The sequence below is a fragment of the Hirundo rustica genome, chromosome Z (genome assembly GCF_015227805.2).
Source record: "Hirundo rustica isolate bHirRus1 chromosome Z, bHirRus1.pri.v3, whole genome shotgun sequence".
In the NCBI taxonomy this organism is placed as follows: domain Eukaryota; kingdom Metazoa; phylum Chordata; class Aves; order Passeriformes; family Hirundinidae; genus Hirundo; species Hirundo rustica.
In genome coordinates, this window is record NC_053488.1 from 35,101,857 (window position 1) to 35,127,833 (window position 25,977).

The following is a 25,977-nucleotide window of genomic DNA, read 5'->3' on the forward strand; positions in this document are numbered from 1 at the left end:
ATTGCAAAAGACTCTAGTAAAATATTTACAGAATCTAGGAAGGTGGACATATGAAGAACATTTATGTAAGTTGACAAATTTTTGAGAAATGAATGTGAGAGGTGACAGGCTTCTAGCCCCAGATATGAGAGACAGACCTGTAATACGCATCTTCTGTGTTCTTTGTTGATGGCATCCGTTTTCTGAACATGTTTCAAGTAGCTCATAGCATCAACCAATTTTCTGAAACAACTTTTGTCTTCAGATTATTTATTTGCCTGAAAAGAAACACATGTCTTCAGAAGAAAAATGATTTGATGAGCAGAGGAGGAGCCATTATAAAAAAAAAAAAAATTTTTAAAAAAAGTGGTTTTAGTTTGATGTAACCACATAGCAAAGAAATAAGAGTCATCAGGTATGTAAATAGTCTGCAACCAGCTTTCATAGTTTGGTGGGCCTTTCATTCAGCTGATGGCTATGTAATTCTTTCATTATCTTCACAAGCAGTCAGTTACCTAGGACTCAAAAAATATTAACATTACGAATGTAAAAAAAAAACCATAATGAGGAACACGTCTTTTAGTTTAAGGATACATCTGCTAGATGATGTTTTTTCATGAATTGTGTCTTGTTAGCCATAGCATAACTCTAAACATTCCTGATTATAGCAGGTATTACCTCTTTCGTTTAGCTAAGGGAAGCCTTAATGTACCATCATATTATGCATTTCAAGTTTGCTATGCAATGGGAAAAATCAGATTTTTATTCTGTTATGGTGTCCTTTCAGGTGTTATTCATTTCACCTAGAGCTGAGTTGGTTAGGTGCTGCTTATGATGAACCCCATGTTGTATTGCAGTGCTATAGGGATATAAGTGTGTCTCAGTGAATGTTGTCTTCTCTAATAAAAAGACTTGGAAATTCTGGCTTTTTTCTCCTCAGAAGTTCTTAAAACATTGATAATAAGGGAAATACCATTGTAAATCCTTCCCAAAAGGCATATCTGACTGTGGCACTCACGTAGTGTCTGAAGCTGAGGCAGTGTCTCTTGAATAATAACATTTCAAGGGATGGTTCTCAAATCGTCTACTGCTGTGTAGATAAAATTCCCTGAAGGTCACTCTGGTGTGTAGCATGGATTTGTTGGACCTGTGAGCTGGAAAGATGGTTAACCAAACTGAAGGCAGTGGTTTGCAGCAGATTTATGCTGCTTTTCTCTGTTTGCCTTTCCACTTACAGCAGAGAATGGTTTGAGTTGGAAGGGTCCCTAAGGTTCACCTAGCTGCAGTGCCCCAGTACCCAGACAGAGACACCTTCCACTAGATCATGTCTCTCAAAGGCTCATCCAGCCTGTCCTTGACCTCTAGGGATGGGGCATGCAGAACTGTGGGCAGTAAGTTACTCTAGTTGAATGACTTTGGTTTTATTTCTGACAGAACAAATTATGTACTTCAGGCTTCCATCCTTCCTAGGTTTTCCTCCACCTGGCAGAAGTTTTAATCTTGTTTCAGAAGTTTTGAGAAGATATGCTCTTTTAACAGTGCAGCAGTCTTAGCGAAGCTGGTAAAGGGAGTTGGTAAAAGGAGGAGGAATAGTTGCAGGCTGTTCCTGCAGCCGCACTTATTTTGAATATAGTTGTTTTGCATACTTCCTTTCTGTGTTATAGAAATAAATGTGATTTTTTTTTGTGTGTTTCAGAAGCGCTCCTCATCCATTAATCACTGTCCTAGAAAACAGACCTGATTGCTGGCCAGTTCTACTGCAGCAGATAACAGTATTTTTCCATCAGTGTCCAGAGAGGTAAATGAATGGAAAGTTTTAAAAAGCCTAGCAAATGTAGACAACTGAATCCAATCACTGTAACTGTTTTGTTGAAGGCAAACAAGCTGTAAGAATTGTCTTTTGCGAAACATGCTTGTAAAATTTAATTTTACACCATTTCACAATTTAAAATAATAAATAATAATAATTAATTAATTCAATACTGGTATAATCAATAAAGATCAATTTCATAGCTTTTTTATCAGCTGTGTATATAAATTCTGTGTGAGTATAGAACAACTGGTGCAAAATTGATAGCATATTTGAATATTTTTTTTAAATTAAGCAATTTGGCTTATCAGCTTTGTCAAAATTTTGACTGCTTAGTCACAAAAAGTGAATACAATACACCTATAACTCATCTATACAACATTATGGGATGATGAAGGAAAAGTGAAGATGAGTAAATCTCAAAAAAGGATGAGGTCTTGAAAAACCAATGTATGCTTTCTGATTAATAAAGACGGGAAAAAAACAGTGGCACAGCCTTATTATAAAGCATCATTAAAATGACCAAATACTCAATAGCCAACAATCGCAGCCTTTTCTTCATTCTTACCACTAAGGAACTTGTCCAGTAAAACTTCAGTGTAAGATAATGAAACTCTGGCATTCTCAAAGAGAACTGTTTTCAGTGATTTTACACCTATATATCTGCTTTTTGGATAAAAATACCCTTTTTCTCCTGTTTTCTGAAAGACTAACAACAGACTAATATTTCGCTGAACTAAATTGGCTTCTCTGTTCTGTTGCTCTTTGTAAAGAAACAAGTTAATTAATCTCTTAAATTTCTGGTGAGCTTAGACTACTTGATCAACAGTAAGACTTTCAAGCAAAGGTATGTCTTGTTCAGTTTAATTGATCAGAGTATTTTTCAAGTGCTGTTCATTCTTTCACTCAGCTGTTAAATCTGGGACTCACACAGAGTCTCCTCAGAAGTATAAATGATGGATTTTTTGCTGATGGCTTTTGAATTTAAACTGAAGTTTTTCTTAGTGAAAAGGAAAGTATGTGATGCTCCTCTTGGTGCTCTTTGTTTAAGGTTTCTGTGAGTAAAGTGCTAGACTGAGAATATGGAATCATAGAATAATTTAGGTTTGAAATGCCCTTCAGAACATGGAGTCCAGCTGTTTACCTAATGCTATCAAATCCACCACTGAACAGTGTCCCTAAGTGTGATGTAAACAAGCTACGTTAATGTAGACCTGTTACTGAGTTCTTTATACAATTTTGCATCAAGACTGAATCTCATTTAAAACTGAGTTTTGATTCCCTGTTGGTGTACTGGATGGTAGGAAGGCTCTGCAGAGGAGTTTGGACAGGCTGGATCTATGGGCTGAGGGCAGTGTTATGGGGTTCAACAAAGTTCAGCCCCAAATGTCGAGTCCTGCACTGTGGTCACAACGATTCCATGGAGCACTACAAGCTGAGGGAAGAGTGGCTGGAAAACTGCGCAAAGGAAAAGGATCTGAGGGTGCCGTTTGACAGTAGCTGAACATGAGCCAGCATGTACCCATTTGCCTAAGAAGGCTCATGGCATCCTGGCTTGGATCAAAAATAGTATGGTGAGCAGGTACAGGACTAGGATTGGCACTGATGGGGCTGCACCTCAAACTCTCTCCAGTTCTGAACCCCTCATGGCAAGAAGGAAATGGAAGTGCTGGAGCAAGTCTAAAGTAGGGCAGTGAAGCTGGTGAGGGGTCTGGAGCACAATTATGATTAGGAGAAGCTGGGGGAGCTGATATTTAGCCCAGGGGAAAGGAGACCGTGAGGTAACGTCTCTCTGCCTGAAAGGAGGTTGTAGCCAGGTGGGGGTCATCCTGTTCTCCCAAGTAACAAATGACAGTATGAGAGTAAATAGCAGCATCAAGGGAGGTTTAGACTGGCTGCTAGGAAAAATTTCTTCATGGGCTTGTCAAGCATTATAGCAGTCTGCTCAGGGAAGTGGTGGAGTCACTATCCATGGAAGTATTCATGAAGACCTGTAGATGTGGTCCTTGCGGACGTGATTTAGCAGTGGGCATGGTGGTTCTGGTTGGACTTGAGCCTAAACAATTCTATGATTCTGTATTTGTTACAGTATTGACCATCAGCTTTATTTGATTGTTTTAATGATGTCAAGGACAGCTAGGACACCTAACATGGTCAAGCCGAAAGATTTGTTCTATGATAATACTTTACTGGGAAGCCATTTGGTTAAAACAGTTCCTGTTTCACGTAAGCGTATTGAGACCATTCTGCAAAAACTGATGAGTAAGGATGGCTCCTTTTTACTGAAATTATGTTTTATGTGTTTTAAAAAGATATTTCAGAGTAGTCTTGTCCAAATACTTCTTCAGAATGTCACATTAGTCTATCAGCAAGTCTATTCAGCAAAGAAAATCACTTCCTTGAATTGATCAGGAAAAGAAGAATAAAATCGGGAGTGTTTTAACCTGCAGGTCCATATTGAGTCTTTTAAAAATTGCACTTTGACGTATGGTTACTGTATTGGGTTTCATGACAGTACTTAGTTGTGGTAAGTCCAAGTTCTTTTGTGGTAAGTCCAAGTTCTTTTGTGAGATATAGTAATGTCCTTCTCAACAGCTTTCTGTTAATTGGGTCTTGTGAATTTTTGCAGGTAATGTCACATTACTTGCGTTTCCTTGCTGTTGCAGTAGAAAGCATTCATGGCAAACTTACTTCTTGAACTGCAGGGCAGAAGGTTCATGTGTTGGCATAATGGCTTCATTCCTAAGATACCTATATTGTGAACCATCCCAGTTACGTGAATATGCTGAACTGCGAATGGGTTTACTTAAGATCCTACTGCAGCCTCATGGGCCAAAGCACAAAGAAGCACCCTCCATGCTGGAATGTGAGATTCTTCAACTTCTGTGTGATTTCATTCCGTACTTGCAGGTACAGTTGTTGCCTAACCCTACCTTTTACAAACAGATGCTATCAAAACAGCATTATTATTATTATTGTCTTTCAAGTGTGCCAGTGCAGCATTCTTTTCCATTTTCTGTATATCTCATTTGTTGATAATATATAAATCTAAAAAACTGTCTCTTTCTGGTAGAAGATAATACTATTTTTTCAAATCTGATACACCTGTTAAGGTAGAAATTGAAACATTTTTATCGTAATTACTTCCATCTAGTTGCCTCAGTAAACATACTTAGACAGTCATGAGAAAGTTTTGTTGAATGACAAGATATTTTTTGAAACCATACAATTTTAATTTAAAATGGATAATACTAAAACAAACTATATGAGAACATTATCTACGTACTTCTAGATATTCCTTTCTCACTCTTTGTAACAGAGTGATTAGTGGGTCTGAATACAAAATTTAGTCCTTCTGGAATATGCTGAAGGTTTTGAATGTTTTTTTGAGTTGCACAGTTATACATGATAGGAGCTAGGGATTTAATCTTACGGTCCATTTTGGTTACAGGCCTGTGATGTTGGTTTAACTTAAATGCTCTGCTTTTCGTCATGCTTTACTGTGATACCAGTTAAACTTTTTTGTACATATTTATCTCTTCTGTCTTCTTTTGAACAGCTTCGGATGTATTCAGCCAAACATGAGGTGCTTTGTCCTTATTGCTATGGAGAGAGGATTCATTAATATGAATAATGTAAAGCTAAGCAGGCTTCTTAAAAGGATATTTAGTATCATCTTTCTGCTAAGGCATTTTACTAGAAAAGTCTTTTTTGTATTCACAGCTACTTTTCACAGCCTTTTGGAAAACATATTGTTTGTGTTATACATATTTATCTTGGTTCAGGTCTGTTCCGTATGGTGAGGGGTACATGCTGACCTTTTCTAGTCACAGAGAGATTTCTGATTTTGTCTCGATTTTACCGGAGGTTCACTATAACATTGTGTCTAGAATGTATGACCAAGCTTCAGACTTGATAACATTTAGCCATAAAAATGGTACTGAATAAAACTTAGAAAATTAGTTATGAACCTTTCTTTACTTCATACATGTTGGCGCTTCTTTTTTTTTAAACAAGAAATCAGCTGCATATTTTCAAACTCATATCAATAGTTGAACATTTTTGTATTGCCTGAGATAGAACTTTCACAATGGAAGGTACTCCCTTCAAAAAGCCTGTTTGATGGACTGGTTTATAACATGTCAATTCCTTACCCTTCTTTCTCTGAATCTCAGTTTTTTCTTATCCTTTCATTTTAGCATAGCTGAATTTAATCCTCTTTATAATATAAATGCTGGAATGTTTCAGTGTCATTTTGTGTGATGGTGTCAACCAAACTGTCAGAAGTACAGCTCTTCATCTGTAGACTTTTCTGCTGATCAATTCAATGACATGAGATTTCTGAATAGAGCAGATTATTTTTAGAACAAAAAGGGAATAAAAATCAAGGTGCTATGCTTAATGCTGGCTCCAGAGTTTGGAATGGTACAGTGCATTTGTATGGAAGTATAATTTTCAAGAACAAGAACACTGTCATCCAACATGTGGGGGCTTTGAGACAACCTACTTCTTGAAACCTTTTTAGGTGGCTTTCAAATATGGAGATACTGCTTTTGGGTATCAAGCTTCAGCTTTTAGTTTTTGTGGTAGTTAGATTGCATGGTGTTCTAGAATCAAGTAACACCACTGCCTTTCTCTTTTGAGACAAATGTTAAAATCTTGGTTATGTTACAAAGGAAATATTGTAGAGCCAGCTGTTGCTGTTATAAGAATATTTACCTGCTTGATGAAATCCTCACACACTTTCTTGTGTTCTTATGGGAACCCCAAGAGCTGAATTAATTGCTGTTGCTTTTGAGTAAAAAGGGATTTTTCTCATCAGCTACCAAGAACTGTTTTAATTCTTTCACATGTTCCTTATTTTGCTTCAAAATATCAAATAGCAGTTCATAAGTTTTTTTTTTCAGGGAAGTTGGATAAGGGATTCCTGGCATTAGTTTATGAAGATGTTTCTTGAAAGATCTAGTAGTATATGCAATGGAAACATAGCAGAACTAATAAAACTAATTCTAAGTTCTGCGTAGATAGGGAATGGCAACTAAATCATCATGTGTTTTGGTTTTGTTTTGTTTTAACCGCTTCTCTGCAGCTTAAAGACTTATTGCAAGTTACAGAAGCCTTGTTTTTCCTGCAAGAGCTGTTCCTCAGCCTACTACGCTATCCTTTGTTTTGGAAAGTTCAATTATCCCAGCTTAGTCTGCAACTGTTATGCTTCTGTGAAGTGTGTTTAAATGTAACTGGAGAATGCTCATCTTTGATCTCCCTAATAGAGGACAACTTTGAGCTCTTAAAAGAGGTAAGAGTATATGGTAAAAATGTAAAAGAGTTTTATTAAATTTAAGGATTGTCATGTTTAAGACAGTAGAAAGACATGACATTCGCCTGCAGTTGACCAGTCTTGATATCAAAAGTTTCTAATTTTTTTCCCCTGGTTGAATATCTTCAGAGGTAAAAACTTAATGGGTTCTGTATACATCAGTCTCTTAATATGGAAATTTGTTTGAAATGAGTTATAGCGGTTTGGACAAAGTAGCAAAATGTTCTAATTACTTAGTTAAAATATTATTTCCATACAGTTACATTTTTCATTGCTCTGTCACTGCATGTGCACTCACTATGGTTCATGAAGATAATCTTTCAAAGTTTTGGTAGTGTCCTATTTGTTCTGTTTAATGTCACTGAGAAATAAAGGAGACTTGGAACTTTTTTTTCTTTTTTCCTCATAGATGTTTCCAGTGGACCAGTTTATAATTGGGGTAGCACTTCTACTGCTGCAAACTCCAGAAAGTCAGCAAAAGTCTGTCTTGAGTCTAGGTAAAGCTCTTCTTGTGAAAGAGGAATCCACACTCTTAAAACTGTGCCTTTGTTTCTTCATATTTATGAAATAAGTGCAGCATTCCCATGGAGTTGGATTGGGTGGTGAAATGGGCTTTCTTTATAAGCAGAATTTTTCCTGGATTTTAAAAGTAACGGCACTAAAAATAAACTTTCCTGCTACACTGATGTTACTGCTGTCTTGGAGCTTATCGATTTCAGTTTTGACCCCACAGGATATTCTTTGCTGATGTTCATGCATCCTGAATGGTTTCTTATTACAGGTATTGAGAGCAGGCATGACAATCATGGCAATGTTTAGCCATGCTTTTGACTTAGTAGTTTTGATTAGTGTACTTATTCCAGTAAAAACAAAGGTCTGTGCTGAATTCTGTTTTTGTATTTTTTTTCTGCCATCTTGTACTTTGCTATAAGCAACAGAAATGTGTGTGTCTCTCAATGAAGAATTGTAAAAAAACCTTTGCCTTTTATATACACATATGGTAACCTGGGGACCTTTACTTTGTTCAATTGAAGTGTTTCTTACAAATGTCTGTGTCAGGCCTCCAGGTATACCAATGTTCATTCATTTTTTTTCTCCTTTACCTTTCTCCTCAACTTGTCTTAAATAGCCTACAAGCTCCTTTCATGTTCAGAAACCCAGGACATCTCAACCACAGCCCTTACTTTGGTGATGCCTGTGCTACAGATCTTATCTTCTACAACAGTTGGAGACTGCTTATCACGGGATGTTTCTGGAACTACCAGGCAGCAGATGGCTGTAAATATTTTGGGAATATTAAAGGAGAAAAGTGTGGAGGATAAACAGGAATTGGTAAAGTGATAATGTTTCTTTCCTTTTTGGGGGGCAGGTAGGGGAGGCATTTAAAAATTTCTCTGCACAAAGCCTATCTGCTTGAGAAAGACTCTGCATGTGTGAACTTGGTTGTGTGATACATTCTATGGGAATGCTTGAAAGTATGTATAGTACATAAAACTAAAGCAGTGGGGAAGTGAAAGTTTGTTTGCTGGATATTGATTTTATTTAGCAAATCAGATTTTTTTACTTTAAGAGACTGTATAGATTGAAGAATTCACCTGTATTATTAAGCAAGTAACAGGACTTAGCAGAAATCAAGGTTACATATATTTGCTCTCTTTCTTTCAGATTTATTTATTCTCCACATCTCTTTTTCCTTACTGCTGTATGTGACTGCTCTGTACCATTCTTTCTACCTTGGCTGAAGAGAGTTACAGAGCACCTAAGTGTCAATTAGTAAATTTTTGGCTCATTAACCTGAATCTTTTAATATGTTCTATTAATTATTTACTTGTGTCCAACTTCTCTGCCATTCATTCATTTATCCTCACTGTTCCAAGAACAGGTGACAGCAAATCTCTTTGATCAAAATGTGCCTAGCAGTGAGGTAGCTGAACTTCCTTATTACTTTACACCCCTGTTTTGTGTAGAGAGGGTGTGATGCGGTAAGTTGGAGCCAGATATAGTGCCAGTTCTGAGTTCTGCCGTGTCTCCTTGGCCTGGAATCCCACACCTGCTTCATCTTCTGTTTCTCCAAATCTGAAAAGGCAAGCCCGTTTGTGCTCCTAATAGAAAATAACTTTTAAGTTCACAAAACGTTACAGTTCATGGTCTGCACTGAAAGACTAGACAGTGGGATGACTGGTTACAGCTCACTTCCTTCTAACGGGACTTTCTGGGTGCCAACCTGTACCGATGCCAGTAGAGGTTTGTTTCAGTGAAACATCTTCAAAGCATGTCAGTCCTCTATGCTCTGTGTCACTCACCCACATGTTTTGTTTTCTCTTGTGTTTTAGAAGCTATTTTAATGTCTTGTCATAAGACTACTGTGTTACTGTACAACAAGATTACAGTGCATTGTGTTACACTGGCTTCCTTAGGTCTTGGTTGTACTAATTCTGGTCTTTTCTTTGCTTCAGAAAAGCATGTGAAAGTTTTTCTGTTAAGGTCTTAAACAGTTTTTGATTACTAACTTTTTTATCAGCCATGTTACAACTGAAAACAGTTGTCTTTGCGGGGAGTTCTTTAATAGTCTCTTCATTTGTATCTCACTGATCCTTGCAGAGTGCATAGCGAGTAGCTTGGCAGTTCTTTGGTAATTCATGGTTCTCAATGCAAATGAAGAGACAATCATTTTGCCTAATCATTGTTTGTAATGATTATGCCCACAACCTTTGGTTCTCAGCTAAAAGATTAAAAAATGTAGACTCTGTTTAATGGTCCCAGTCTCTTTAATGATTACAGTAAATATGTGTTGTAGGATCAGATCAATGCTAAGAAAATAAAATCTTGATTGAATTATCCTTAGGCTTCCTTCATATTGGAAGCAGACAAGAAAAGAGGTAGTAAAAGGACAGCAAATAATATATCCACAGTGAAGAAGCTTTGAGCAAGCATATATAAGAGAAAACATGGTTGAGTTATGGTGCGTTTTCATAGAATCACAGGACAGCACAGGCTGCAAGATCATCTGGTCTAGCCTTTCATAGGAAGGGGAGCCTAGATGAGATTATCTAGTATCCTATCCAATCACATGTGGAAGACATCCAGTGATGGGGACTGTGCCATATCCCTGGAGAGGTTGTTCCAGTGAATGATTGTTTTCACTATCAAAACCCTCTTTCTTTTAATGTTATCCCTGGCCTTCTCCCAGGCATCTTGTATCCATTGCCCTTTGTATTCTCTATGTGGTTCTTTGTGAAGGGAGAGCTTCTGCCCTCTTAGTTACTGCCCTTCAAATACTGAAAAATAGAGACATCCCCCTATAGTCTTCACTTCTGCAGGTTGAAAAGACCTGACTCATGACACTGCTTTGACCCCTCTCCAGTCTGTCCCTGTCTGTTTTGGAACTATGGGGGCCGGAGCTGGACACACTACTTCATGTGCAGTCTGACAAGCGCTGGAGAGTGGGATGATCACATCTCTCTCAGTGCCCCCATGGATGCAGCTCCAGATCCACTTTGCCTCAGTAGCTGCAGCAGTACACTGCTGACCTGGTGTCTGTGTGTTTGTATTGGATTATGTAACCAAGAAATGTGTATTCTAGTTCATCTGTTGAAGGCTGTTTTTTGGGGGGAGATGTTTTGTTCTTCTCTTGCCCCTCCACAGGGGGGAAGGAGGAGGATGTCTCCTAATAATGCCCCAGCCATTAAAACCGATGGGGCAGTGTTTCTTATCTCTTTCACCACCTCTCCATCCTCCAGAGGGACAACTTCTGATAATGGGCCATTGGGGCCCACCAATGACATGACACATTCCATCATCCCATGGTGAGATGCTCCACACGGTGGGGGGGAGGGGCCAGCTGTTCATCGCTAGATAAAAACTGGGACTGAAGGACACAAGGTATCCAGTTTTTCCACTGGATTCCGGAGGGAAGACTGGACCCATCTTGCCACCACTGGACTTTCTACAGGACTGTCTGTACTCCACAAAACCACAAAACCACATCTGTTATTCTAGGCGGACTTACTTAGACGGCTTCCAACACCCTGACCAACAGGGTGCCAGGTCGTATCCCTGACTCTGTCAGGATTTTTCTCAGGATCTTTGTTTGCTTCCTTGCTTGTGGTTTTTTTTGTTGTTTTTTTTGTGGGTTTTTTTGTTGTTGTTTTTGGGGTTTTGTTCTTGTTTTGTTTTTTGTTTTGGTTTGATTTTTTGGTTTTTTGGGGTGTTTGTTTGTTTGTTGGGTTTTTTTGTTTGTTTTTGGGGGGATTTGGGGGGGTTTTGTTTGTTTTTGGGTTTTCGTGGGGTTTTTTTGTACTCCTACATTTGTATTTTCCTTTTTATTTTTAATATTCCTAGCAAAGAACTGTTACTCCTATTTCCCATATCTTTGCCTGAGATCCCCTAATTGTAAAATTATAATAATTTGGAGGGAAGGGGGTTTACATTCTTCATTCCAAGGGAGGCTCTAGTTTTCCCTGGCAGACAGCTGTCTTTCAAAAACAAGACAGCGTTGTCCACTGAGACTCCCGGACTCCTCTTGGCAAGGCTGTTCTACAGCTCATGGGTCCTAGTCTGGCTGGACTCTTTGGTTTTGTGTTCCCAGGTGCAGGACTCTGCACTTCTCCTGGTTGAACTTTACACAGTTCTTGTGGCCCAGTCTTTGAGCCTGTTCCTGTCTCTGAAAGGTGGCTCTCCCTGCCAACGTGTGCCACTAAACATCCAATTTACAGCACAGCAAACGTGGTGAGGGTGCTTTTGGTCCCATCATCCAAATCATTTACAGAGATGTTACAGTGTGGAGCCCAGTACTGATCTCTGGGGGGCCCCACACGTGGCAGACTGACAGCTTCAGTAAAACACATTGATCAGAAGGAAAAGAGGTATTGACAACCTCTGTCTTGCCATCATTATCTGTAACTTTTTCTCTGTCTTATTTAATAAGGGCCTGTGTCTTCCTTGAGCATCTGCTTAATGGTTTATGTCTCTGATCAGCCATTTCTTCTTCATGGTATCTCTGGCAAATTCAGGTTCCTGACCTTCGTGTGTGCAACTCTGCAAACCCTAGTAAGGATTTGTGGTCCCCAGTGGGTATTTGGCTGTCTTTCTATCGAGGGTGTGCTTCATTTTTTTTACTTTCAACAGCACTGCTTCAAAAGTTAAATGTCCTTTAATGGCGCTTTTTTTTTTAATTGATGGTAGTGGGGAATACTTCTACCTTCCATGCCATGATTTTGAAAGTTAGGTGTGTGTGTCTCTGTGCATATATGTACACACACACACACCTTTATATATATATATATATATTAGTGTTGTTATACTGAAATTTTGTACTTGACTCACTTGATTAGAGTGCAGCAATAAAATAAAATTATGATCATAGCCTCCCAATAAAGGGAGAAGGGAGTGGGTACAATTACATAGCAAAACCTTTTGGGGATGTAATGTGGAATGGGAAATATCAATATAATCTTTCAGGCTCTACCAATTTTAGCAGTTTTTCTCAGGCACGTAAAAAAGTACAAAAACCAAAACAAATTACAACAGCACCACAAACACAAAAAAAAACCCCATAAACAACACCTTCTCAAAGAAAACAACAAAAAAACTTTTGTAGTCTGATTCTGATTTTAAGACCTGCTATCTTCTATAAGCAGGCAACTAAACAGTACATCTTATGGATTCTGAATTTCTTGCTAGCTGCCTGTAGGTCCTTGGATAAAGTTTAAATGCCTTTTTCAGTAGCTGGAAGTATCCCACCTGTATCCAGAAGAGATTTTTGGCTGCAAGTGATCTTGCCAGCCAGAGGAGGTAGCACTTTAGATTGCTGATATTTCAAATACAGTAGTTGTAATGTGTAAGTAATGGTATAAGCTAATTTTAATGTAATTTTTTAAAAGTAATCTAAAACAACAAGGACATTCTACCTTCCCTGAGCCAAAATAAATTTACACTGAATCAAACAGTGTGATTAAAATGAAATTCTGCAGTTTTAATTACAGCAGCTGTTGCCACTCAATGTCTTTTTCTTCCTGGTTATTTAAAGCTGAGTTGTCCCTAGCCTTTTGTATTCTGAATTCCACTTTTAATGTTCATTTGGAGATCTCTTTTCATTTTCTTTACCTTATTTTTATATAAATGTTATTCACCTTATTACTGTCTGCTAACTCCTGTCTTGATAACGTAAAGGTATTTTCTAAGGAAGCAAATAATTAGTGGAAAAGAGATGTCATGTCTTGTATTAAACTTTCCTGGTTTTTTGAAAAACTTAAAACTTTATTTTACAGGAGCTTTATGTATACCCTTATATAAAAATCTGACTTAAAATAATTCCTCATTTTTGTGTTGCTAAAATGGTATCTTCCATGACTGCAGCTGTTACTGAAAAGGTTATATTTCTGTAAGAAGAAGCCTATGGAGGAGTGGGAGGAGATGTTGGAAAATTCTTTTAACTTAAGCACAGTAATATATGATTCCTATATTCCTGGCTAATGCCTAGTTTTGTACCCTACAGTGCTTAGTACAAATGTCAGAAGTTAGTGTGGCCTTGTCTTAACTCCCTACAAGTGTGACTAATAACTCATGTTCCAGCTAATACTTCTTTATTTGTGTTAGTGATTAAAATGTACTAGGTGATATCTTAATTTTGAGAACAAGGGTTATGTGTCAGACCAAAGAATGATAAGAGAAATACATAATGACTTGATGACATATTTGAGGTAGTCTCAAGGAGAACAGATTTATCAGAAGATCTGTAACCATATCCAGTCAAGTCTGTGGAAATAGTTAGCCTATATAGATGTATTCAAAACTGGGATGAGTATGTATTAGTTTCAGAAATATAACCCATTATGTTAGATTACTGAGAATGAATGCTTTGAGGAGAATTCCCCATGGACTGTTAACACAGGAATGCTGTTAAAGTGATGTCAGCTTTCTAACAAAACAAATTGGATAGAGTTTACTTCCCTGTTTTCAGTGACACAACTATAGAACATTTTGTTCTGAGAAACAAAGCATTTCTTAAACAAAGAATGTAAAGTCAGGGTAACTTAAGCTGTGTATTAAGTACTATTAAGAGTTAAGACAGTTTTAAAAATAATGTAGATGACAGTTACAATTCTGGGATTATCCTGTCATTGCAAAAAATAAAATTTTTAAAGTACTCCAGAATTAAAATGTCCATTTTAGTGAGCCAGAAGCACTGCAGTTACCATCAAGAACAGGATTGATGGATGTCAGATGTAATAAATTGACAAGCCAAATTCAATAAATCAAAATTTAGAATTTTATTTTGAGACTTAAATTCAGTCTCCAATAGCCACAATTAAAAGGAACAGCGTTGAACCTCGGGGTTTCAGCACTGGGTGAACATGGTAACGAACTCTATCGCTCCGTAACCCCTTCTGTTCACAAAATGTGTCCGGCACTGCCGGTTTTTATACAGTCTTTCCGCTGAGAGTGGACGGTAACCGTAGCGCTCTTGCTTTGTGGTAGCTTCATTAGGCATTCATGTTCAGGTCCTGGGTCGGTTGAATAGATTCTCAGAGTGGAACAATGCCATGATTGCCGGGTCCAGAGAAGATTTGGAAGTGTTAAATTGGGCCAGAACAGATAAGATACCGATCTCCTCTAAATCGTTCGATCGTTAGCATGCCCATCTAAGGGAAAGGTACGACCACTCTCCCATTTTCCATTCTTTTAGGGTTTTTTTGGTTTTCCCGAGGCGGTTCCCTGGAGAAATTCTTTCTTTCTCCAACCCCCGTGTCCCTTCGTGCAGCTTTAGTCTTAGTTAACTCTAAACACACTTTAGGTTTACAGATCTCAAATCAGACCGAACACAGATCAATTTTATATTGCATATCTCTACATTTCACCGTGAATTAATGACATATCACATTACCTAACACGAATTAACTTTAGGTCATATATCACATCAGATAAAATGGGAACTCCTGAGCAGGGAATTATTAACCCATTGAAACATCTGTTGTGCAAGAATTCATACAAAATATTTTGAAAAAATGTATCACAGTTTATTATTTATATTTTATTGCATTGGGACCATAAAAAATATTTTGGTTGTTACAATTGTTCTTTTATGGTATCTTATTTGTTTGATTGAGACTTTCATTTGTTTCACTTGTTCTCAGGTGTCCTGCAAACTCCTTTGTCCCATAACCAGCTCTTACGGTTCGTTGTATGCAACCTGGAAGATCATGAAGGTGATGAAAGAGAAGTCTGCAGTTACTAAGTGGTTATCTTCAGTGAAGTCACTGCTACCGTTTAGCACTCAAGTACCTGCTGATGTTTTTCTTTTGTTGGCTTATCTGCTGATCCGAGAAGAGGGAGACAGTCTTTGTGATGTACTCCAGGCTACAACAGAAATAGCCAAGGCTGATTGTTCTCAGGTAAAGACTTATTTTTAGTGGTTTGAGGTTTTTTTCAGGAGCTGGTTTGGGTTTTGTGGCCTGAAAGGGACAAGTCTGCCAAGCTTCTTGATCCTAGGTCCGACGAGTGGCAAGGCTGCATTCCCAGTAGGTACAATATGGGTCCCTCCAGTGCATAGATGGCCAGTGTGTTGAGAACGTGCCCTCTGGATCCCACTCTCACCAGCTGCTGGCAACTGAACGCTGCAGTTGCTGATGCAGACTGCCCCTTGTCCTGCACAGATGTGCGCACACATATATTCTCAGCTTGCTCTCCTTTGTGTGTCACTTAGAGCAAAATATGTATTACGTCTCTGTTTTGGAGTATTTTGTGGTTGTTTAGACTTAGGAAGGAGACTGGCTTATTTGTTGATATTATCCAGGAAGCATGAAAATGCAACATGAAGAAACTGAAAAGGGTCTACCAAATAATTTCTAACTCCTGGTGACCTTATGAATTATTCTCTGTGTTCGTTTGTGGTTACTGGAAGACTGCTAAGTCCCTTGTGACATCTTTATTCTCACCTCTTAGAAATATGTGAGTAGTCTTTGCTTCAGTGCTGAATTCAAGCTAGAATTATACAGTGTAATAAATTAAGTAAATAGACTGGGGTTCTGTAACCCCAACTCCCATCCTGGGCCCAAGTTGCAGGGCCATAGTATTCTATTATTCATTCAGCAGGCCATTCCTTGCTTCCCCATTTTTGGCTTCCTTCTGCATTCGGGAGTTCTCTTTTTAATTCCCTTTTCTGTCTGTTTAGGGTTTCATATAGCGGGGCACCTAGTAGGTTACTTTCTGATCTAGGTAGCGTGAAAAAGGAAGGTCTGATCATCTTAAAGTGCAAGACCCCTTCCATCTGCGGGGCAGCTTGCTATAGGCCTTTTTCCCACATATCCAGTAAATTCCACTTGGGGATTTCCATTTAATCTCTGTGCTGTCGGGCATTTCCCAAAAATCTTTTAGGTTCCCCAAGGACTGGTAGGGGTTGGCTCCAGCAGGTTTATTCCAGCATAACTCAATTTCGTTAATCCAATCACATTCTTTTCCCTTCTTTTTACTCCAGTATCCTGCATGTGGTTCAGGTTGCCAGAGCCTAGTTTTGTTACTAGAATTGACAGCCAGGGTGGATATGCAAGGGGTGTATCCCACTATTTCGGTATACCTATTTCCCTCTCTACTGATGCATATTGTCCCTATTATTCTTTGGTCTAAGATCCACCCTTCAGGCCGTGACATAGTTTTTATCATTTGATTGTGCCATTTTAGAAACTGTTCTGGAGCCAAACTCTCACCTTTCCAGGGCCATTTCTCTGCTGATTTTAGTCCCCCGCAAATCCAACAATTTGACAATCCTAATTCGGTGGCAATTTCCTGCATTAGCTCTATAAAAAGATTTTTACTAGAGGCCAGCAAACCCCAATCACTATACTGTTTTTCTAATTGTTTGTATTGTTCACTCAGTGTCCTTATTCTCTCTTGTTCCATTCTCTTTCTTTTTGCTTCTGACTCCCGTCTTTTCAATTCCTGAGCCAGTTTCTGTATTTTGTTTTCTGGGCCAATCCCTTCCTCATCTTTTTAGAAGCAGAAAGTTCTTTCTAGCTTCAAGCAAACCCTTTCATCATTTTCATTTAGCAGATCTAATATGATGGGCCCGCTGTTTAGGGAAACTGTATTAAGTTTCACATTATTCCCTACCCAGTAGGTTTTTCCATTCATCATACACATTCCTAACTTACTCTGATCATAACATAGTTTGCTCACCTGGAAGTACACCACAAATGTGGATTCTTTCTTGCCCCCAACCCACACTGTTTTATTACATTTATCGCAAATAGGGATTATGGGCATGCCGCTTATATCCCGCTTTTTCTGGGCCTTCTTTTCCCCTGATGCTTTTATTGAGCTCTCATTCCTAGATATTGCCACCGGGTCATGGTATATGGTTCCTTCCTTTAACCTACATATTTTGAACCAACTCCCGTTGTGGTTACAAAGCCCCATTTGCCGAATCCCTGGGCAGTCAAAATGTACCCGAAAAGTTACATTCTGGCTCAAGGTAGGCTCTCTCTGAGTCTCTTTCAGGCACTGTCTTTCCTGCCCTGTTTGTCCCTCAGGGCTGGGGAGGTCGTTCATGCGGCGTGCGACTAGGCTCAGGATCATTAGGAATACCCATAGGTGTACCCCTCTGCCTTTGCCTCTGCCCACCGGGTTGCCACCAGCGGCGAGGTAATCCATCTTCTTGGTAGCAAGGGTATTCTTCCGGGCCTCCATAGTCTCATCTGTTGGCATACCGTCTTTTATGAGTGCCCCACCTGGCCAGTTTTATTTGTTCTGCTATACAGCTTTGACCGCCCTCCTACACTCGAGTGCTAAAGGTTCGGCTTTAGTATTTACTTTCCCCCTTAACCCGTCTCTGAATGTTAGGAACCAGTCTGGAGAATCTAATTCCAATACAACTCTCTCGGTGGCAAGGGCTAGGAAAAAGCTCGTTAGCTGCCTCTCCTTTTCTAAACAGTTTTTACACAAGCCCCAAGGTCTGAACCCTCTGAAACAATGGGCTACCCACATCTCTTTACAATAACCACACTTAAAATGAATGAAAGGATAACAGGTACACTCGACTTGAAGACAACTTACCATATGCCTGTCGGTCATTGAGTCTGTCCATGGATTCTCAGCTTCAGGTCTCCTGGCAACGAGGTTACTCTCCACTCCGGAGTGCTCGACCTTTTTCACCCAGGAAGCGTGTGTCCAGCCTTTTTCCACGGTCCTGACAGCAGTGTCTGTGGTCAGGGGGACGAGGAAAGGTCCTTCCCAATGAGGAGTTAATGGCATTTCTCTCCACGTCCTGCTTAACACCTTGTCTCCCAGCTGGATTTTATGGATGGCAAATCCTAAGGGTGTACTCTGTGATATCAGCCCATGCTTTCGAAGCTCCTGTAAGTTGTTATTAATTGATACAAGATAAGATTGTATCTGACAATCCTCAACCCGAGGATGTCCCACTGGCATTCCGTGTTCATATGGCATTCCATAAAGCATCTCAAAGGGATATAACCCTGTTCCTGAGTGGGGTTGAGTCCTGATGTTTAAAAGTGCGAGGGGGAGGCACTTCACCCATGACATTTTGGTCTCAAGCATAAGTTTTGATAATTGAGCTTTTAATGTTTGATTCATTCTTTCTACCTGTCCCAAGCTCTGGGGGTGCCAGGGCGTATGATATTCCCACCGGATTCCTAGGGCATTTGCCAAATGTTTTATGATTTTGGAGGTGAAGTATGTCCCCTGGTCTGAATCAATGTAGTCCCGGATCTTGGTATTATTTCCTCCAGTAGTTTCTTAGCAACCACTTGGGTGGTGGCCCGAGGACTAGGGAACTCTTCTACCCAGTGGGTTAGCTGATCTACCATTACCAATAAATATCGATGCCTCTCAATTTTTGGAAATTCAGTAAAATCTACCTGGATTCTTCCGAATGGGCGGTATGTTAAAGGGCGTCCCCCTGGGGATACCTGCCAGGTCCTAGATCTGTTTATCCTCTGACATGTCATACATCCTTGGACCTCCTGTTTTGCTATTTCATAGATTGCCTTGCACCCAAAGAACTTCAAAAGTTGTTCAGCCAGAGCTTGTGCTCCCCAATGTGTCTGCAAGTGCAGCCTTCTCAAGATTTTTCTAGCATATTCCTTCGGTATTAATTCCCTGCCATCTGGTAGTTTCCACTTCCCATCTTCTAATATCCCTCCGATCTTTTTGTATTCCTCCACCTCCTTTTTCGAGGGACAGGGAGGGAATTCCTGGGTTTCACCTTCTCTGGTTTCTGGAATATTTAGGGTTATGGGTGCTGCCCTCTTTGCCTCCTGATCTGCTAGATTGTTTCCTCTCGTTCTGAATTGCATCCCCATCTGATGCCCTTTTACATATACTACTGAGATAGCCTTGTGTTCCCTTATAGCCTCCAAAATTTGTTTTATTAAACCCTCATGTACTAGACCTTTCCCTCGGGTGTTTATTAGTCCCCTTTCTTCCCAGATTTTCCCTTGAATCTGTGTAAATGGTCCCAACCCTTCCTTTTAGCCCCTTTAGAGCCTGCAAGACTGCATATAGTTCACACGCTTGTGCTGACCAGGATGCGCTTAAAAGGCCAGATTCTACCACTTTTCCTGTTTTTCCATCTATGACAGCGTAGCCTGATTTCCTTTTCCCTTCTAAAACTCGGGCTGATCCATCTACAAACCATTTTTCCCCTTCCTCCAGCTCTTCTTCCTCTAAATCTGCCCTAATCTTGGTTTGGAGTTCTATTATTTCAGTGCAGTTGTGGGTGAGCCCTTCCGAGGCTTCTCCAAAGAGAAACTTGGCTGGGTTTTTGGCTGCGGTTGCCCTTTGTTCTAATTCAGGCGCGTGGATGAGTATGGCCTTGTATTTTAGAAGTCTAGCGTCTGTGAGTCATTTATATGCTTTTTGCTGTAGGATGGTCCTCACGCTGTGTGGGGTATATACTATTAACAGAGCCCCAAAGGTTATTTTCTTAGCTTCTTCCACCAGCAGGGCTACTGCCACAATTGCCTGTAGGCATGTGGGCCATCCCCTGCTCACCAGGTCTAGTAACTTGGAAACATAACCTACGGGTTTCTTGTCCGCTGCCCAATCTTGTGTTAATACTCCATGTGCTGTGTGGTTGCTAACATCTATAAACAACTGGAATTGCCTTTTTACATCAGGGAGACTCAATACAGAAGCTACCATCAAGGTCTCTTTTAAGTATCTAAACTCCCGTTCATCTTGCTTGGTCCATTTCAACTTATCTGTGGTTAGTTTTTCATACAAAAACTTTACCTTTTCACTATGACCCTCTACCCACTGTCAGCAATATCCAAGGAGCCCCAGCAGCTGTCTCACCTGTCTTTTGTTTTGTGGGGGAGGTAATTCTGTTATGCCAGCCACCCTCTCTGAGTCCAATCTCTTTTTCCCTTTTGTAATCCAATGCCCCAAATATTTTAGCTCAGGCTCTGCAAACTGCAGTTTAGACTTTGAGATTTTTAGTCCCTTATCTCCTAGGAAGTTTAGCAAAGATATGGTGCAGGCTTTCACATCCTTCTCCTCCTGTCCCGCAATTAGCAGGTCATCTACGTATTGCAAGATCTTAGTCCTCTCCTTCGGTTAAAATTGGCTCAATAATTGTTCTAATGCCTGACCAAACAGGTTAGGTGAGTTGACATACCACTGGGGAAGGGATGTCCATCTTAGCTGCTCTGCTTCCTATTCATGTCTGGGTCTTCCCACTGACAGGCAAAATAGTCTCGGCTCCCTTCTGCCAATGGACAAGTCCAGGAAGCATCCTTTAGATCTATTACACTATACCATATATCCTCGGGGGAAACCTGGTTCAAGAGGGTGTATGGGTTTGCTACCACAGGGAACCGTGTCTTGGTTCTTTCATTTACAGCCCTTAAATCCTGAACTAACCAGTAACTCCCATCTGCTTTCCGTACAGCCAGGATAGGTGTGTTACATCGGGACATGCATGGTTCCAGGATCCCCTTTGCTATTAAATCCTCTATTATGGGCTTCAATCCTCGCCTCCCCTCCAGGGAGATAGGGTATTGTTTCACCCTAATGGGGTCTTCTGGTCTCTCAATTGCAATCGAGATGGGTTCCATCTCCAGCCTCCCTGCTTCCCCTTGCGTGTACCAAACCTTGGGGTTAATCTCTTTCTCATCCTTGAGGGTCAATTTATACAAACTCACTACCAATTTAGAATCTTTCATTATCAAATGAATTCCTAACGCAACCATCAGATCTCGGCCTAATAAATTATATTTGGCCTCTTCAACTAATAGCATGTCTCCCAAACAAATCTTATTTTCAGACTCAATTTCCACATCCCTGACTACGGGTACTTTAAAGGGTTCTCCTTTGGCCCCTATGACCATCATAGAATCCTTACTTATTGTACACCCTGGGGGCAATTGTTTAAATGTACTTTTTTCAGCCCTCGAATCCACGAGGAAATCCAACTCCTTCCTTTTGGGTCCTATTTTAAGTTTTACCACAGGCTCTTTAGATGTTATGGACCCCAAAATAAAGAGTCGTCGACACGCCTAGTTTTCTTAAAACATTTTCTCATCCTTCACCTCCTTTTTGCAATCCCTCTTCAGATGTCCCTTCTTCTTGCAATAAAAACATTTGGGACTTTCCCCTTGGTTGTTAGGGGTTCTCCTTGGAAGGGGTGCTGGCTTTTTCTGTGGGGCCCCTTTTCATGGTTTTTCCTAAGTCATAAGGATGGTCCTGTTTCTGGGCTTCCCTAACTGCTGCCACCAATACCTTTGCCTGCACTTTGTGTTTCTCTTCATCTCTCCTAATGTAAACCTTCTGAGCTTCTCTCAGCAATTCCTGCAAATTCTTTTCCTGCCAGCCCTCATTTTTCTCTAGTTTCCTCCGTATATCCTCCCACAACTTTGCCACAAATTGGGTTTTTAACAACACCTCCCCCACAGGGGAATCGGGATCCATCCTGGAGTATACCTGGAGGCTTCTCCTCAGCCTTTCCAACCATTCAGTGGGGGTTTCATGCTTTCCCTGGCATTCTCCAAACACTTTGCTCAGGTTCTGCCCCCTTGGCACCGCTTCCCTGATACCTTGGATTATTATGTTCCTCATATCAATCATACTTCTCCTGCCCTCTTCCGTCTGAGGGTTCCACCGGGGTTCCTGACTTGGCCATTTTTGGTCTCCCAGGGTGCTCTGGGGATTTTGGTGTTCCCACTCCCTTATTCCTGCTTGCCTTATCATTTCCCTTTCCTCAGTGTTAAACAGCGACTTTAATATTGCAGTAAGATCCTCGTATGAGTAGATGCTAGTGCCTAAAAACTCTCTGAGACCCCTAAAGGATCATCCATAAGTTTACCCATTTCCTTTTTGAAAGCCCTCACAATGCCTCTATTAATTGGTACGTTTACGTATCCAATAATTCCCAGACCAGTAGCCACCTCCCGTAAAGGGAAAAGGTTATTTCTCTCCCCCTCATTTTCATTTTCCATCTCATTTATCTTTTTCAGCTGCCGCCTGGTTCTCCTGGCGAGCGGGGTATACCTTGCTTCTTGCATGTTCTGAGGTGCCTGTGGAGCGGGGCTGAAGAAGGATGCCAATTCCAGTTCAGGCGATGAGGGATCGAGAAGCAGGGCTTGGGGCGTGGGAGGCTGGGCGCCTTGCCAGAAAGGCTGGGGAACCGACGTAGATTCCAGCAGGGGAGGGAGCCCAGAGGGCAGGGACTGAGCCCCTGTTTGCGGGAGCTGCAGTCCCAGAGGAGACGCTGAAGTCATCGGAGGCAGTGCTGGAACCCCTTGCAAAGGTGGGAGCCCGGGCCCTGGGAGTTCTGGAGGAGCGACCGGGTTCTGTGCAGGTTGGGGGGGGCTGCATTAGGTACAGCAGGGGAAGATTGTCTAAAGGTTCCCATTTGTTACTCGGGGTTCCAGTGGGATTGTTAATTTTCACTGGAAAAAGTTTAGTGTCTGCTCTTTCCCAAATCCTAGCATACTCGTACTCCTCCTTATCCTTTTCTCCTTTTACATAGCTGACCAAAGCACCACAAATACATCTCTCAAATGTCCTGAAGACGGGCCATATCACATGGTCCCGTACTTCAATTCCTCCCCAAATTTCCACACAATAGTGTATCATTTTTTCCTTCAATTTCTTTCTCCGTGCTGGGCACTCATCCCAATGTTCTAATATCCACCCCAGCGGGCTCTCAAGCGGGATTTCTGGAATGTCCTTTTCTGATCTTTTTGTGGATTTCTCCCTGGATTTTTCCTGGGCTTTACTCTTCTTTGTCCCATTTTATAGTATCACTAGCTACTAACCCTAAGGGTGATTGGCCCCCCGGTTTTTCCCCTAGTGATGAGCGCTCCCCTTCTCTTTTTCTCCCGGACCCTCTCCTGGTCCTAGGCTGAAAGGTTTACCAGTCCCGGAACTCCTGAGGACATACCCTTCCCTTCCAGCCTTCCTGTGACCGACCCCCGAACTCCCCGAGTTTTGGGTTTTACGTGTGAGGTGCGTCTGTTACTCCCGTAACTTTCGCTTCCCCCACGACCGACCAATCCCCTCGCGGGGAAGTGGAACTGCGATCTTGGGGTCCCACTCGCTTCGTGATAAAATCACGACTCGCTCACACGCTCGGTCACCCCCACTCAACCACACAATACTTGCGATCCTTTTCTTGTGTGGATTCTTTGTGCACATAGAGTTTTACGAGTTGTGTCTTCGCCGCGGCTGTGGAGGCCCTTTATCCCGGACAGCCCCGAGTTCCCCAAGAGCTCTGATCTCACCGATCCTCCTTTTAATTGTGGCTTTTTGGCTTAAGTTCGATTTGTGGTTTGATCGGTTCCACAGGGTCTCTCTGCTCTGCCAGACCGCTGAAATCAGCGGGGCGCCTCCTGGCCGGAGATGGGGGTCCGAGGGTCCCGAAATCAGACCATCACGTTGGGGTCACCAGATTGTAATGAATGATCAAGCCCAATTTCGTGAATCAAAATACAGAGTTTTATTTCGAGACTTAAACTCAGTCTCTAACAGCCACAATTAAAAGGAACAGCGTCGAACCCCGGGTTTCAGCACTGGGTGAACACAGAAACGAACTACATCACGTAGTATGTCTCAAGCTGCTGGTTTATGTACAGTCCTTCGCTAAGGATGAGGCATTACCCTACTCCTCGTGCCCCTTCTGCTTCATCAGATATTCATGTCTATGTCTCTGGTCAGTTGAACAGATTTCCTGGGGTGGAACAATGTCTTGATTGCTTTCTCCGGAGTGGTGTTTAGAGAGGTAAAACTCGGGGGGAACAGATAAGATAACTATCTGGTGTTGATCGCTGCGTTGTTAGCAGGTTCATCTCCGGGGGAGATTCACTGAGTGAATGAGTGTTCTGATGGTTTCCCGGCAGAAACCCCCCCTGTTTCTCAATCCTCCGTGCCCCCCTCACATTGTGCTTTTGAAATCCCAAGTACATTTTATATTTTACAAAGTTTAATTCAGACCGAACGTGAATTAACTTTATATTACATATCACATACAGGATGCTTAAACTTACTATGTAGTCTGAAAAGATAAAGGGGGTTATCTGGAAACAGCAACATAATGCAGAAGGCCTTGTACAGAAACAACCACCATTTATTTGTAAAATTGGGGGGAGAGAAGTGTTGAATCAGCTTTATGCCATAAAGACAGGCTTTATTTTCTGTAGTTTATTTTAAATTGTTTTCTTCTCAAATAGTTTGCATGTTCTACAGCACAAGAGTTTTAAAAAGTTTCAATTTTGACTGTATTATTTAATATTTATTATAAATTAATAATTTAATGTTGGAAAACTGGTAGCATAAATCTTATCTCCAGGAAAAACAAAATCCTTTAAGAAGCAGACAGGTTAAAATTAGAATGATTTTGCTGGAAAATAATGCTTTTTACCTCCTACAAGCCATTTACACCTCCTGTTCAGAAGAAGGGTGCGGAGCCAATGAAAAGGAAAAGAATGTAAAACTTAGAGGTAATGAAAACTGTGGTCTATGACAATGTGATCCTAAGGCAGGAGTCAGAAGTGAGTCTTCCAGATATATTTTCTCATGTAACTGAGATAGATTTTTGAGGGAAGATACCAAGCTTAAGGAAATGTATAGATGCTTTGTTGACCTATTTTTTTTTCCAAAGTAGTTATTAAGACTTCGGTTTCTCAATTAAGTAGAAAGCACCTGTGTTCAAAGGTTAGGAGTAACCAAAATTAATTGCACTTCTGTGTAAAAGCAAACCTGAGCTGATGTAGAACCACCTGGGTACCTCTTCTTTGACTTTGTTTTTTTCTTGAAAATGTTTCTGTAAGTCAGCTTTCAAAACTATTATGAGTGATACACCTCAACTATGAGTAGTTTGACTTGTCCACTAAATAGTTTGTAACCAGGGCTCCAGGTCCCAGTCCTTGTAAATTATTCTTGAGGAAAAGGATAGGTAAGACATACATCAGCCCCGTTGTGGGGACCTTTCTTTGTCTTCCGATCCAAGCTGCTGCAGGTAAGGCAGTTTTCTTCTTGTGCCTAGCTAGCTGTGTATAAATGACCAAGATAGATCCAGGTTCTCTGAAAGTGGGTTTCTGGTTTTGTGGACTGTCTCAGCCTGTTTTTTTGCATTGGGTTTTTGAGCTGGATGATGAATGAGTGGCATATTACAGGAAAGGAAAAATGCTTTGTTTATTAACTATTTGATGTAGTTGTTCAAAATGCACAAAAAAGTTTAACGATCATACAAGAAAAGGAAAAACTTGCTGAAAAAATACCACTGAAGTAATATAGTACCTGAGCAGAATGCCCTGAAGTCTGATTGTGGGGAATGACTGTTGTGAATTTCATTGGATTAATCTAAAATAGCTCCTGTCCTGGTTTGGGGCAAATTTAGTGAGGAAACCTCCGAATG

The 25,977-nt window shown here is 40.7% G+C and overlaps 1 protein-coding gene across 5 annotated transcripts in view; it reads left to right on the forward strand.

Moving 5' to 3' along the window:
• FOCAD (focadhesin) overlaps positions 1-25,977 on the forward strand; it is a 100,998-nt gene that overhangs the window by 16,817 nt on the left and 58,204 nt on the right. For all 5 annotated transcript variants that reach the window (XM_040089188.1, XM_040089190.2, XM_040089189.1 and 2 more), the window contains 6 exons: positions 1,676-1,777; positions 4,495-4,699; positions 6,879-7,085; positions 7,516-7,603; positions 8,236-8,438; positions 15,242-15,499. In XM_040089188.1, the coding sequence (XP_039945122.1) occupies positions 1,676-1,777; positions 4,495-4,699; positions 6,879-7,085; positions 7,516-7,603; positions 8,236-8,438; positions 15,242-15,499 (1,063 nt within the window). The remainder of the gene's footprint in view (positions 1-1,675; positions 1,778-4,494; positions 4,700-6,878; positions 7,086-7,515; positions 7,604-8,235; positions 8,439-15,241; positions 15,500-25,977) is intronic.